The following is a 12953-nucleotide window of genomic DNA, read 5'->3' as shown; positions in this document are numbered from 1 at the left end:
TTCTCATCCACTCTTTCATAATTGCTGTTTTCTTGTTACCAAAGTCAGGCAGTCTACAAACTTCTAGGAAACCATAAAAAGGAGGAATAGACAAATAAAATATTTTTACCAGTACTGAAAAAGTATAACTCTACTAACTATAGAAACAAATGCTTTCGCAAATCAGGTGGTCATCAGTTCTCCGAGTTCAACAAAACTGAAGATTCAGAAATAGATTTGTCAGTTTAAAGAACCATTAAACATTATTTCTATAACTCATTTGGTAATTTCGAATATAATTCAAGAGTTCAAAAAAGATTGAAGCTTCTATAATAATTCTCCTATTCCAATCTACTTATTTATCTGAACAAGTTTCATCTGCACTTACATACATAAAAACAAAGAGGGAATATGATTGAAGCTGAACCACATAATTCTAGGAATAAATCTTATTCATCCATGAATACAGAAAATATTTTTATAAGACCCTCTGTTGGGAATTGAATCATGTCCCCCACAAGAGGAGTGTTCAGGTCCCAACCCCTAGTGCTCTAGGTGTGAACCCATTTGTTTATAGGACCTTTGAAGATGTTATTAGTTAAGATGTACTCAAACTGAATGAAGATGGGTCTTGGCCCAATGTGGCTGAAGTCATTAAAAGCAAGAAAGTGGACACAAAAGAAAGAAGCCCCGAGGAGCAGCCAGAAGCTGGAAGTCAATGGAGCCTGGAAGAGAAAGAAGATGCCACCATGTGTATTCCCAGGTGACAGAAAAGTCAAGGACCAGGATCACCAGCAGCCAGCACTAAAATGCTACAGCCTTTGGAAGAGAAAGCCTCACCTTGTTGACATCATGATTTTGGACTTCTCCTAGGCTCAAATTTATGAGCCAATAAATTCCCATTGTTTAAGCCAACCCTTTGTATGGCATTTGTTTTAGTAGCTGGAAAACTAATATATCCTACTTCCATTTCACTAAGTAATACATCTTTGAAAAGAGTTTATTTTTTCTATTTGATAATTACTTATCAAATTTTAAATATGTCTATCAATTATATACTGTGCTGGTCTGAAAGGAAGCATGCCCCCTAAGAAAAGCCATGTTTTAATATAAATTCCATTTCATAAAGGTAGAATAATCTCTAGTCGATACTGTATGTTTGAAACTGTAATGGGATTATCTCCCTGGATGATGTGATTTAGTCAAGAGTGTTTGTTAAACTGGATTAGGGGATGACATGTCTCCACCCTTTTGAGTGGGTCTTGATTAGTTTCTGAAGTCCTATAAAAGAGGAAATATTTTGAAGAATGAGAGACTCAGAGAGAGCAAAGGATGCTGCAGCACCACGAAGCAGAGAGTCCACCAGCCAGTGACCTCTGGAGATGAAGAAGGAAAACGCCTCCCGGGGAGCTTCATGAAACCTGAAGCCAGGAGAGAAGATGCTAGCAGATGATGTTGTATTTGCCGTTATGTCCTACCAGCTGAGAGAGAAGCCCTGACTGTGTTTGCCATGTGCCTTATCACTTGAGAGAGAAACCCTGAACTTCATCGGCCTTCTTGAATCAAGGTATCTTTCCTTGGATGCCTGTGACTGGACATTTCTATAGACTTGTTGTAACTGGGACATTTTCTCGGCCTTAGAACAGTAAATTAGCAACTCATTAAATTCCCCTTTTAAATAGCCATTCTGTTTCTGGTATATTGCATTCTGGCAGCTAGCAAACTAGAACATGTACCTATACAAATGTAAAAATAATCCAACATAAAAGAAAAGGTTTTGATAGAGTTAAAGGTTAAAGGAAACTTCTTATTGTAGAGAAGTTATGATTGAAGGAAAAATAAAAGACTAGTAAATATAAAATCATTACAACACGATATAATTGCATGGGGAAATGGAATGGAAATTTGAGTTTAAGGAGAAAAAGAAATTACATAAAATTTCAAATTGTTAAAGAAGGGTTTGTCTATGGATTTTATATATTTTTAAGTTATTGTGAGTGTCAAATTTTCATGGCATTTATGTTTTACCGAATATTGGCTAAAAATGATTTAACTGGATCACTTACAACATATTGTAAAGAATAACTTTTGCAACTATTAAATGTATGATGAATAATTGCATATTGGGAAGACTGCAGGGGAATCAGGTTTTCAGGTAAAATTCAGAAGTTCATTTGGACATGCTGAATCTGATATGTCTATAAGATTTCTAAATAGTGATGTGGGACAGTCATTTCATTATGCACACTTGGAAGAGATATATGAATTGGAAAGGTAAACTTTGGAATTAGTGTAAATACATGGTTCAAAATTGTGAGGCAAGATAATTTCATCAAAAAATGAAGATAGGTTATAAAAACAATAGGTTCAAAGACTAGGCTTTGAGGAATCATAATAATTAGACAAGGGATTACAAAAGGAGTTTGAAAAGGAACAAGCAGTGAGCTAGGAGAAAAACTAGGACAATGTGGAGACCTATAAAAGCCAAGTATACATAATGAAGAAGGGAATTTTAAATTGTCAAATTCTGTTCTACATCAAGTAAGATGGGACTCAGACTTGAACATTTGAGTTATCTACAGATTAGCAGAGTGATTGGGGTGAAGGTCTGATAGGAAAAGTTTTAAGAGAGAGTCAGAGGAAAGGGATTTTAATTTATGAAATGGGCAGTAGCTGACAGGGAAACAGATCAGAATATTTATCTAAGATGGGAGAATTAATAACACATTTGGTTTCTTTGCAGAAAATGTTCTAGTAAACAATAACACCACAGAATATTATTTAGGGCAGAGAGGTACAAATTTCTGGAGTGCTACCCTTGAGGAGGTATGCAGAAAACAGTTAACATAGCAGGCCTGAGACTGCTGTCCTTAGAAAGGCCTACTTTGCAGGGTTGGTCCTTAGCTGTCCCCTGGAAACTTGGACTTTGTAAGGTTTCCACCATTTCCGCAACTTATAAGTTCATTGTGCCTAAACCGTTTGCACAAACAATAAGATTTATGCTGAATACTGCTTTCCTTCTGATGAGTATGCAATTTTGGCACATGGTAAGCACAAAGTGATTAGATGACTCCTAGTAAAAACCTAAGGCACTGAGTCTCTAATAAGCTCCCCCGCTAGGCAACACTTTACATGTGCTGACATGCATGATTCCTGGGGGCTTTAAGCGCATCTTGTGTGGCTTCACTTGGAAAGGACTCTTGTAAGCTTGTCCATGGTTCCACTTGACTTCGTCCTATGTGTCTTTTCCCTTTATTGGCTTTGGTTTGTGTCCTTTTGTTGTAATAAATCATAGTCATCAGTATGACTATATGCTGAGCCCTTGAGTCCTACTAGTGAGTCACTGCATCTGGGTGTAGTGTTGAGAACCCTCAAAGAGTTGAAAAGAAGGAATGGGATCCAGTGCCTAAATGGAGGGGTTGGCTTTAAATAGGAACAATATTTCATCCATAGTAACAGATTAGTAGATTGCACTGGTGAAGATATGATGACTAGATGTGGTGGTAAGAGAAATTTATAGAATTTCTCTTCTATTTGCTTCAATTTTGTCAATGAAGCAGAAAAGTGTGGTCAGCTAAGCTTGAAGATGGGGACAAGGTACTGGAGGTATGAGAAGAAAGAAGTTATAACACTCATCCAGGAGATTAGGAGGCTGGAATAGAATAGGAAGGTAGATTATAAATATTAGGCAACATTTAGGACTAAGTTGAATTCCATGGGCACAAATATAAGGTAAAATTCGGCAGTGGGTTCTGTGTTTTCCTTTATGCATGACTGCTGGTAGGTAGTAGTTGGAGAGTTTTGATCTAACTAGGGGTGTGGTTTTGCCAAGGAAGTACAACTGAAAGAGGGTCAAGAGACTTGATGACATATGTAAAAGAACAGTTACAATTAATGGCCATAGGAAGGCCTTATGCTGGATAAGGTTAGGAAAAAAGGGACAAGGGACAGTCGAAAGGTGATGAGATAATTGTACAAAGGACTTGAGGGGGTTGAAGGATGGAGGGTATGGACTGCAATGATTTTAAGGTGTTGACAGGAAGGTGAGTATGGAATGGGATTATCAGGAGGTTTCATTTATTATTAATGGTAAGTTCTAGGGGGGTGAATGGCTGCATTAGGATAGAGGCTAACAGTAGAAAAGGGGAGTTCAAGGAACAGAGAAGCCAGAGTGCTCAAATAATCACCTATGTGTATATTGAAATTATCAATAATTATAAAAGGAGTATTGGTAGAAAGAGTGATGATGAGTTTAAAGCTAAAATTGTTGAGAAATAGAAAATAAGATGCAGGGACCAGTAGATGACATCAAAAGTTCAAGGTTGTGATACTAGTAAAAAATTAGATTTAAAGCTCAGGGATTCTAGGTAGAAGAAAGGGAGACTGGCCTATAATCAACAACAAATGTAGGGAGAGCAGACAGCCCAATTTCAGAGAAAAACAACTGCTTCTTGAGAGGGCTGTAAGGAAAGGAGTAAATCACAATGAAGAGCCAGGTTTGAAGGGGACATTCAGAGAAGTGATGATGACACACCTTGAGTTTTAGAGGCTTGTTGGAAGGGATTCCATACAGAGGATGGAAGAAAGGGGCAAACCTGGATATGTACAGGTATTTTGGGGATAATACCTATATATTTTTTTAAACTTGCATGGCACTTATTTCCTATGTAAGGTCTAGGGGAGTGAATGGCTGCCTTAGGATACAGACTAAGATCATTATTTTACTTTGTAAAAGAAATGTACATATGCGTGTATGCAAATGTGTATTTATATATGTACACACATACACATGTATATGTATGTTTATACATATAGATTAATTAACTAATTAATATTATGCTTCAATCTCTGTCCTAAGCATTTGCATACATAAGAATAAGCAAGACAGAATTCTTGGACTCATGGAGCTTAATTAATCATAATGGAGAGAGATAACCAAGTACAATAACAAATAAAATGTAAGTTTAGAAAATGCTAAGTGTTATAATGAAAACGGATTAGAATAAAGGGGATATAGCATAATGCAAAGGCAATTTCACAGAGAATAGATTAGTCATACATTTTCAAAGTGAAAGTTACACACATAAGATGAATAGATTCAGACATGTACCTCAATTATTGTAGTCTTATTTAATATCTAAGTTGAACTATATAAGAAATTCATAAGCCACATGGAAGAAGAAGAAAAAGAAATTAGTCTCCAAGATGTTCAAAAAATAAAACTGATTACACACTTCCATTCTTAGGCTGCCTGACTATCTTGTAGTATCCTCACTCATTTTCAGCTTTTGGTATCATTTTGGAGGTACCTGACTCTCACGACACGATACAGTGGAGACATCTATGTCAAGCTGCAGAATGTGCTTCTTTTTATTTTTTCCATTTCTCATTTAGCTAAATACTCACCATTTTTAGGTCTGCATCTTTTTTTACATCATCCACATAGGAAAGCACGAAATCAATTTGCCTAATCCCATCTCGAAAGAAAATAGAATCCTTGCTTTGTCTATGTTTTTGAAACTGCAGGAGACATAAATAATATAACTTTAACACAATTTTATTCTCAAGTGGCAAAAACATGAAAAGAATTATCTAAAATATTCTCACTGTTTAATTTTTTTCAGAATTGAAATGTATTTTAACTACATGTATACACAATGAAACTGATGCAGTTGTACCAAAATAGAAAAAGAACATATTTCTACATTGGTCCTGAAACATAATTAGAGATTTGTTATCTTTATACAACAACATACCAATAAGTTCAGTGTGTAATCCATGGTTACATACTACTCTGAGGGGTATAATTAATTAGAGGATGATTAATGGAATCTCACTGTAAGAAAAATGCACTAATGATTAATGCTTATAAATGTTTCACAAAATCACAATTTTCTAATTCAATTTTTAAGGAGTTAACGAAAATCGAGGTGCAGTTAAAAATTAGAAAGCAGGTGGCTTGTCAGCGGGCTCTCATGCAAAGCCTCATTCAGCATCAGTTTCCCAGGTGAGACAAAATCAATCTTTTGTTTAGGGTGATATTATCAATTCTCTCACTATAATAGAAAAATTCAACTTCTACATGCTGTGGAGTTCATTAATTCCTTCACTTTCAACATAACAGAAACATTAAAGATAGCTTCAGAAAGAAATTTCATGTTTGACTGACATGGAAATCTTTAGAGTTTATGTAAATATGTTATACTTAATACTAGGAATGGCCCATGTGTAATATTTAGAATGACCCAAACAGAGATGATTCAGTGGATGCCAATGGGCTCTCTCACTTTGTGATACAAAGTAGACAACTTTCTAATTGCTTTATTCAACCTGTGAATGGGGAACTGGGATGGATTTAAATTTATAACCAGTATTTTTATCAGTTTATGAACTTCTTTTAAGGTACTTTATGTTGTTTTTCACCCAAGTAAGGCTAGACAGGTTTCTCATAAAAGGAACTAGATTTAGATTAATCATACACGAATAAGACAAAAATATCATTTGATCTGTAGCCTGTGATGTATCTCAGAAAGTACTAGTTCCCAAAGCACAGGAGGAATTGGCTGAAAAATGAACAAGAAGCAAAAAACATACAAGGAGTGTACAGATTAAGTAGCAAAGTATAATAACTTAAATGTTACCTCGGAGTCCTGTGCATCCAACTAAAGGATGCACATTCACATTCCTTTTACTTTCCTAAAAGAAAGTAAAAGAAACTGACCAAAGTCAAACTATTATCTTATTATAGCTTGATTATAAATCATTAAAAAAGAAAGGGAAAAATCTTTGGCATTCTTGTAAATTATCATAGCATAAACATTATCTTCTCACAATTCATCAAAATGGTGGAAGCCAACTGCAGCAAGAAAAAAATTCTAATTAGATAAATCAAAGCACAAAATAAGTGAAGAAAACAGCAGCCTTTTTGCCCTAAGATAGTCATATTTTGTATGGTAGAATTGTGGTTTTATAATTACTAATTCAGTAGGACCTCGTTTTATGTGACCAACATGCTTCAAAACCCTTTGCATAAAAAAAAAATTAAAAATTAAAAAAAAAAATCCCTTTGCATAAGTTGAAAATCACACATAATAGCAAACCTATGTTGTGTTGCTTACACAACATACTTATCATTATGTTTCTTACACAATATACTTATCATTATGTTTGTGTTTCTTACACAAACATACTTATCACCTATCATTTTATAAATAAGGCAAATAGACACTCTAGTAAAAATAAGAAAACAAAATTAGTCATAGAAATAACTTCAGAAAATTTTAGTTCTCTTTCTCTGCCTTTCCTTTTTTTTTGATTACCAATTGTATACACCTGAATTCGTGTGTACCTGAAATCGCGTGTGTTGAGTCTGAACAAAACAAGATCCTATTGTACATGTAGAAGTGTTCATGGTGCTTAGCTAAGATAATCTAAATTTAAACCCACAAGAACAGTTCTGGTGGCAGAAGCCATACACAGGAAAAGCAACAACACTCATGTTCTGAATGTTGGAGGACTAGAGATATAAAAGATTAGTGACTCCGATTATTTTCTTGAGTGCTTAGTCAAAATGGGCATACATGCTTCCCTTCTACTGGAAGCCAACGGCTAACTAAGAAAATCAAAATTTCTATCAATATGCTATGCCTTGACCATAAACTGTAAATTAAAAAAAAAAAAAAGTAAAAAAAAAAAAAATCCCTGGTGGCCTTGTATATCACCAAAGTCTCAGAGCTGTAAATGAAAATTGATTGAAGCCAAAAAACCTGATAATTTCGCTACATTGCTACATATAATCGAATACTATTAAAACACATCACTGTTTTGTTTTGCTCAAGGCAAAACACCGAGATCAATCTTTTCTGTGTATGTGTGTTTGGGAGTGTTTATATTTGGTTTGTTCTTAGAAATGTCTGTTTGTCATGAGGCAAACATCTGGACGACTTCTCTTTGTATGATGTTCTTAATTTGAGGTTCATAGACCAGAGCTCCTGATGGGAGTTCATAAACCTCTGCAAATAAGATATATACCTGTAGGTACACATATATACCCATATATAGTGTACATGTGTATGTACATTTTTTAGGAAGAGGATCCAGAGCATTTATCAGATCCAAAAAAGATTAAGAATCACCATTCTAAAGCCTCAATTGACTGGAGACTAGGAATCAGTGACAAAATCATCCTAAATTAACAATATTTATTAGAACAGAAATGACCCACGCTATCACTTCAGCCATTCAAAGCATGAGCATCATCATCCAGCACCAGTTTTACCATAAGACGTCGCTTCAGGAACAAATTGAATCGCTTTGCAGGCTGTGAAGTAACCAACAGAGAGTTAGCAGTCTTGTCCAGGATTAAAACAAAGATTCCAAAACACAGACACACAAAGAAACCCTCAATATCATCACTCAATGAATGCATGGGGTGGATGTGTGTGTGAGTGTGTGTGTATGTGTAACACTTTAAGTTTGGGGAGAGGGGCCTCTCACTTCCCTGATCTCTGTCTTTGCATGAGTGCCCACATGTCCTCTTTTATGTGTTTTCAATAAATTTTCTGTCTGCTTACTCTATGCTGTGCTCTTGAATTCTTTCTAGCAGCATGGCTAAGAACCTGGAAGCTGAAATCCAGCAACATATTTTGGTGAGTCAGCCAGGAGGTACTTCTCTCTGATTGTCTGACTAGTGAATACTGAGAGGCTTGGTCATATGGTGTTGCTTTTTCTTCTCACTTGGCTCACTCTTACCCTCTCCTACGTCCTCATTTACACTGCTCTCTAGGAATCCAGGGTCTCAAATGAGGCTCCCACAGGACATAAACTTGCTTCATCATGAGCTACCGGCTCCCTCTTCGGAGGTGGCAGGAGCCCCGTCTCCATACCGTGGAGATCCAAGGAGTCTCAAGGTGGCAGGCGATAACTGCCTGTGGGACCTGACTGCAGACTTTTCCCCACGTCAAGCAGGAGTCCAGTAAAAAAACTGTTTCCATAAAAAATATCCCTCTTTCTCCTCTGTCAGGCTTTCAATGCCTTCTAAAACATGCCCATCTATTGTAACACAAAATTCTGGGCTAAGGATTCTTATACCAAACAAGGTTTTTAATGTTCTAGGGAGTTACCTCTGGTTTACGCCCATGGGAATTGGGTACTTTCTAATGGGAATATCTCTCCCTTGGAAACCAGAAGCGAAGTTTGCAGGTTAAACGAAAACCCTGACTATCCTTCTTCTGGGTCTTTCCATCTCTTCATCTGCTATGTCTTGAGTCCCAACATATTTTGCTATTGGCTGTCCTAAAGGTTATCATCCAGGGCAGAAAGAAACCATTGGCTGGGAAGAATAGGCTTTTGGTTGTACATTTGCTTTCACTTTCTAAGATATGTGCTATAAGGGATGGAGGAAGCCTCACTCCTGGCACTGTCCTACAATTATCCATACCTAGACCCTTTTAATTGCCTGAAAAACATACTAAGCCATGTTCTTAGAAGGAACTCAATTTCTATGCCAAGTGTTCTTTTCTTCTAGTTCAATCATGGCAATACTTGGGACTGGTACCTAGGAAATCCCCTCCCTAAAATTTCTTTGTTTATGTCAACTATTCTCTTAAGCAGTACATTAGGCAGTAAGTTAACAGCACAGACACCCAGGAAGATTTGGGATGGTAGCACCCCATCTATCTCCTGAGTCTTCAAGAACCCTGGGGACACCTGGAGATGGGGAGGTTAATCCCACGGGACCAAGGGATCAGCACTCAGAATGGCAAGCTGATGACCTGGAATGTTGGGCACTGGTATGGAAATCTGCCTTTTTATCTCTTTCCCTTAAAAATGGATGGTGCCTCTAGTATTTTCTACGCATTCTGCCTGGCCACAATATCACTTGGAAGTTGACTAATATTGGCCCACAAATAAGACAGTCAGTCTTAACCCTTTCTTATAATTAAACGTTTTTAATAAAGGAAGAAAAGTGGCAAGAAATTCTTTATATAAAGCTTTGATTGCCTTATATCAGGACAAACCCATAAAGGTCTTGCAAATTTTGTCAAAACTTCTTCCTTATAATTCTCCTTTGCAGAAGGAGGCAATATTTTAAATAATCCTCTTTTAAATAGCTTTCCCTCACCCCTCACCAATGCTCATTTAGTCTCTATTAAAACCCACTGTGGCTGAACAGAAAGTTCTTTTAAATTATGCTCTCTTTTTAGCCCCCAGGAAACAGGAAACTGAGAGGACAAAAGGTCTCCTCTTTTTCCTTTTCCAGAGAAAATGGGAAATTATAACAGTCAATATAAGCTAAAAGATGGAAAACACAGTCCTCCATTGTGACTCTCAATTACAATACCATCCTCCAGTCTAAAAAAACCAGGGAAAGTAGTCAGAAATTCCCTATGCCTAGATATTTACAGCTCTCTATCAAGACAGCTTTAACTGTTATTTTTAAATTTGGAAATGTTTGCTCTTTGTATAAACTAGTAGTTCCCTAGAACTTTAAGTATTTGTGTAACACCCACGACTCAGAGTTACTGTTCTCCAGCTCTCAAAGTCAGCATTACTTCATACAGCGACATGTAAAAAACTACTAGATGGCTGGCTACAAGCCTTTTGGATGCCTCTTGCCTCTATCATCTTGAGAGAGTACCCACATGCTCCCTCTCTACATATTTACTTAATAACCATTCTATCTAATGGTTTTATCTGTGCTGCGCCCTTGAATTCTTTCTTGTGGTGCAGCCAAGGACCTGCAAGCTGAATTAGCAACATATTTAGATGAGGCAGCCAGGACACACTTCTCTCCAACTATCTGGACTAGTAAGTCATGGCTATTGATGGGGAGGCTTGGCTGCCTGCTTTTGTTTTTCTTCTCATTTGGCCCACTGCTATCCTTTTCTATGTCCTCATGCAACTCTGTCTCTCTAGGAATCTAGGAGCTCTGATCTGGCTCCCTGAGGACATAAATTTGGTCCACTCTAACCCTCTGGGTCCCTCGTTAGAGGTGGTAGCAGTCTGTCTCCACACCATGCAGATCCAAGTAGGCTTAGGGTGGCAGGTGATACCGCCCTTGGGACCTGACTGGGGGCTTCTCCTCATATTGAACAGGAGTCTAATGGGAGCCAAATCAAGTCTCCATGACTGCCTGCCTCCCCCCCATTTCTCTCTCTTTCTCCTCGGTTGTCTGAGGCACCCCCACGCCTCTCTTTTTTCCCCTTTGGGGACTCAGACCCTTCTCTCTGATGAATGTGTTCTTCTTTTCACCTCTTCTATAGAGGTCCTCACCCCTGCCTCCATGAGATTCTCCTTCTTTCTCTTCTGCTGGCTTTCAATGCCTTCTGAGACATTCCACTCTTTTGTAACACAGGATTCTGGCTAAGGATTCCTGTACCTAATAAGGATTCCTGTACCTAACAAGGTGCTGCCTTTAATATTCTAGGGAGTCACCTCTGGTTTAGGCCCATGGGAATTGGGCATTTTCCAATGAGAGTGCCTCCCCTTCAGGCCTTGATCATTTAGACTCTATTGAGACCCACTGGAGCCAAATACAAAGCTTCCCTTTGAGATTATGCTCACTTTTGTAGCCCCTAGGAATGAGGAAACTTAAAGGTCAAAGTTATTCCTGAGAGCATTGTCCTAGACTTCTCTTCAGGAGCATATGTCTGGACATCTCCTGGGGAGGAATGTCCTGGGGACACCTGGTGACCTGACCTGAGGATGCTCAATGATGTTATTCCCTGTGTTCCCAAGAGATTGGACTGGCAGAGAGGAACGACTCCTTGAGAATACTGTCCTGGAATTTTCCAGGCAAGGCCTAGAAACATCTCTCAGGAAAAGTGTCCTGGGGAACTCTCAGTGACTGTACTTTCCATGTTCCCAAAAGATTAGGCCAGTGGAGAGGGAAATTTCCAGTCACACTGGTGTTAGTGAGGCTTCTCTCGTTTCCTTTCCAGAGAGAATAGGAAATGCCAACAGTATCCCTGAGGATTATCTCCTCAGTTGCCTCTTAAAAAACTGGGATCATTGTCCCACAGGAGGCCTAAGAAAGAAAAACTCATCTTCTTCTGTTATGCTGCATGGCCTCAATATAAGCTGGAAAATGGGGAGGCATGGCTCTTTAATGGAACTCAACTACAAAACCATCCTCCAGTTAGCACTATAACCTACAAGGAAAGTGGTCAGAGACTTCCTATGCCCTGATGTTTGTGGCTTGTTATCAAGGCAAGGGCCTGAGAGGGACTTTTGCCTGTCTTATGTCCATGTCTCAATTTCCGTTAGAGGAGAAGATCTTGAGCCCCTTCTAAGCAAAACTCTTGCTCCCAGGAATGAAGCTCCATTAGAGCTACCTTTGCAGCTAGAAATCCCAGAAAAAACAGACAGGACCCCAGCACCTTCACTGCCACCGTATGCCCCCCCACCAGCAAGCCCAGCTGGGCTTATATGGGGTAGAGCTTCATTCCATCCACCTGACAGAATTAGTGGCTTGCATCCCTTGTGGAAAGTAGCAAATGGAGATGCTGGGACAATCTAGTACATGTACCCTTCTCTATAACTGACCTCTCCCAATGTAAGAATTAATTTGACTGATTTTTAAAAAAACTTTATTAAGTTTACTGAGCAGTTCCAAAATCTAGCCCTGTCTTTTGAGCTAACCTGGAGTGACATTCACATTGCACTTTCTACTTGCTGCACTCCAGAGGAGAAACTCAGAATTTGGACAGAAGCTCGGGCACATGTTGATAAGCTTGCAGCAGCAAAACCCAACCAGTATTCAGTAAGGGCAATGGCAGTGCCCAATAACAACCCAAATTGGAACTATAAGTGAGGGTAGGCCAACCTCAGGAATAGGGACAATATGGTTACCTCTTTGCTAGAAGGCATGAGAAAATTTATCACCAAGTAAGTTAATTATAGTAAGCTAAGGGAGATCACTCAGGGAAATAAGGAAAATGCGGCTCTTTTCCTGGTAAGTAGAAGTCCTAAAA

At 38.2% G+C, this 12953-nt stretch overlaps 1 protein-coding gene across 4 annotated transcripts in view; it reads right to left on the bottom strand.

The window, feature by feature from the left end:
* Positions 1–12953, bottom strand: part of ANO5 (anoctamin 5) — a 119519-nt gene that overhangs the window by 71155 nt on the left and 35411 nt on the right. For 2 of the 4 annotated variants that reach the window (XM_077114230.1, XM_077114231.1), the window contains exons 4-5: positions 8258–8299; positions 5386–5499 (exon numbers count right to left, since the gene is read on the bottom strand). In XM_077114230.1, coding sequence (XP_076970345.1) covers positions 5386–5499; positions 8258–8299 — 156 coding nt within the window. The remainder of the gene's footprint in view (positions 1–5385; positions 5500–8257; positions 8300–12953) is intronic. The other 2 variants (XM_077114233.1, XM_077114232.1) reach the window with 1 other exon arrangement.

Source organism: Tamandua tetradactyla, chromosome 8 (genome assembly GCF_023851605.1).
Source record: "Tamandua tetradactyla isolate mTamTet1 chromosome 8, mTamTet1.pri, whole genome shotgun sequence".
Taxonomy (NCBI): domain Eukaryota; kingdom Metazoa; phylum Chordata; class Mammalia; order Pilosa; family Myrmecophagidae; genus Tamandua; species Tamandua tetradactyla.
The sequence above is the reverse complement of the archived record's forward strand: the minus strand, read 5'-3'. Positions and strand labels throughout refer to the sequence as shown.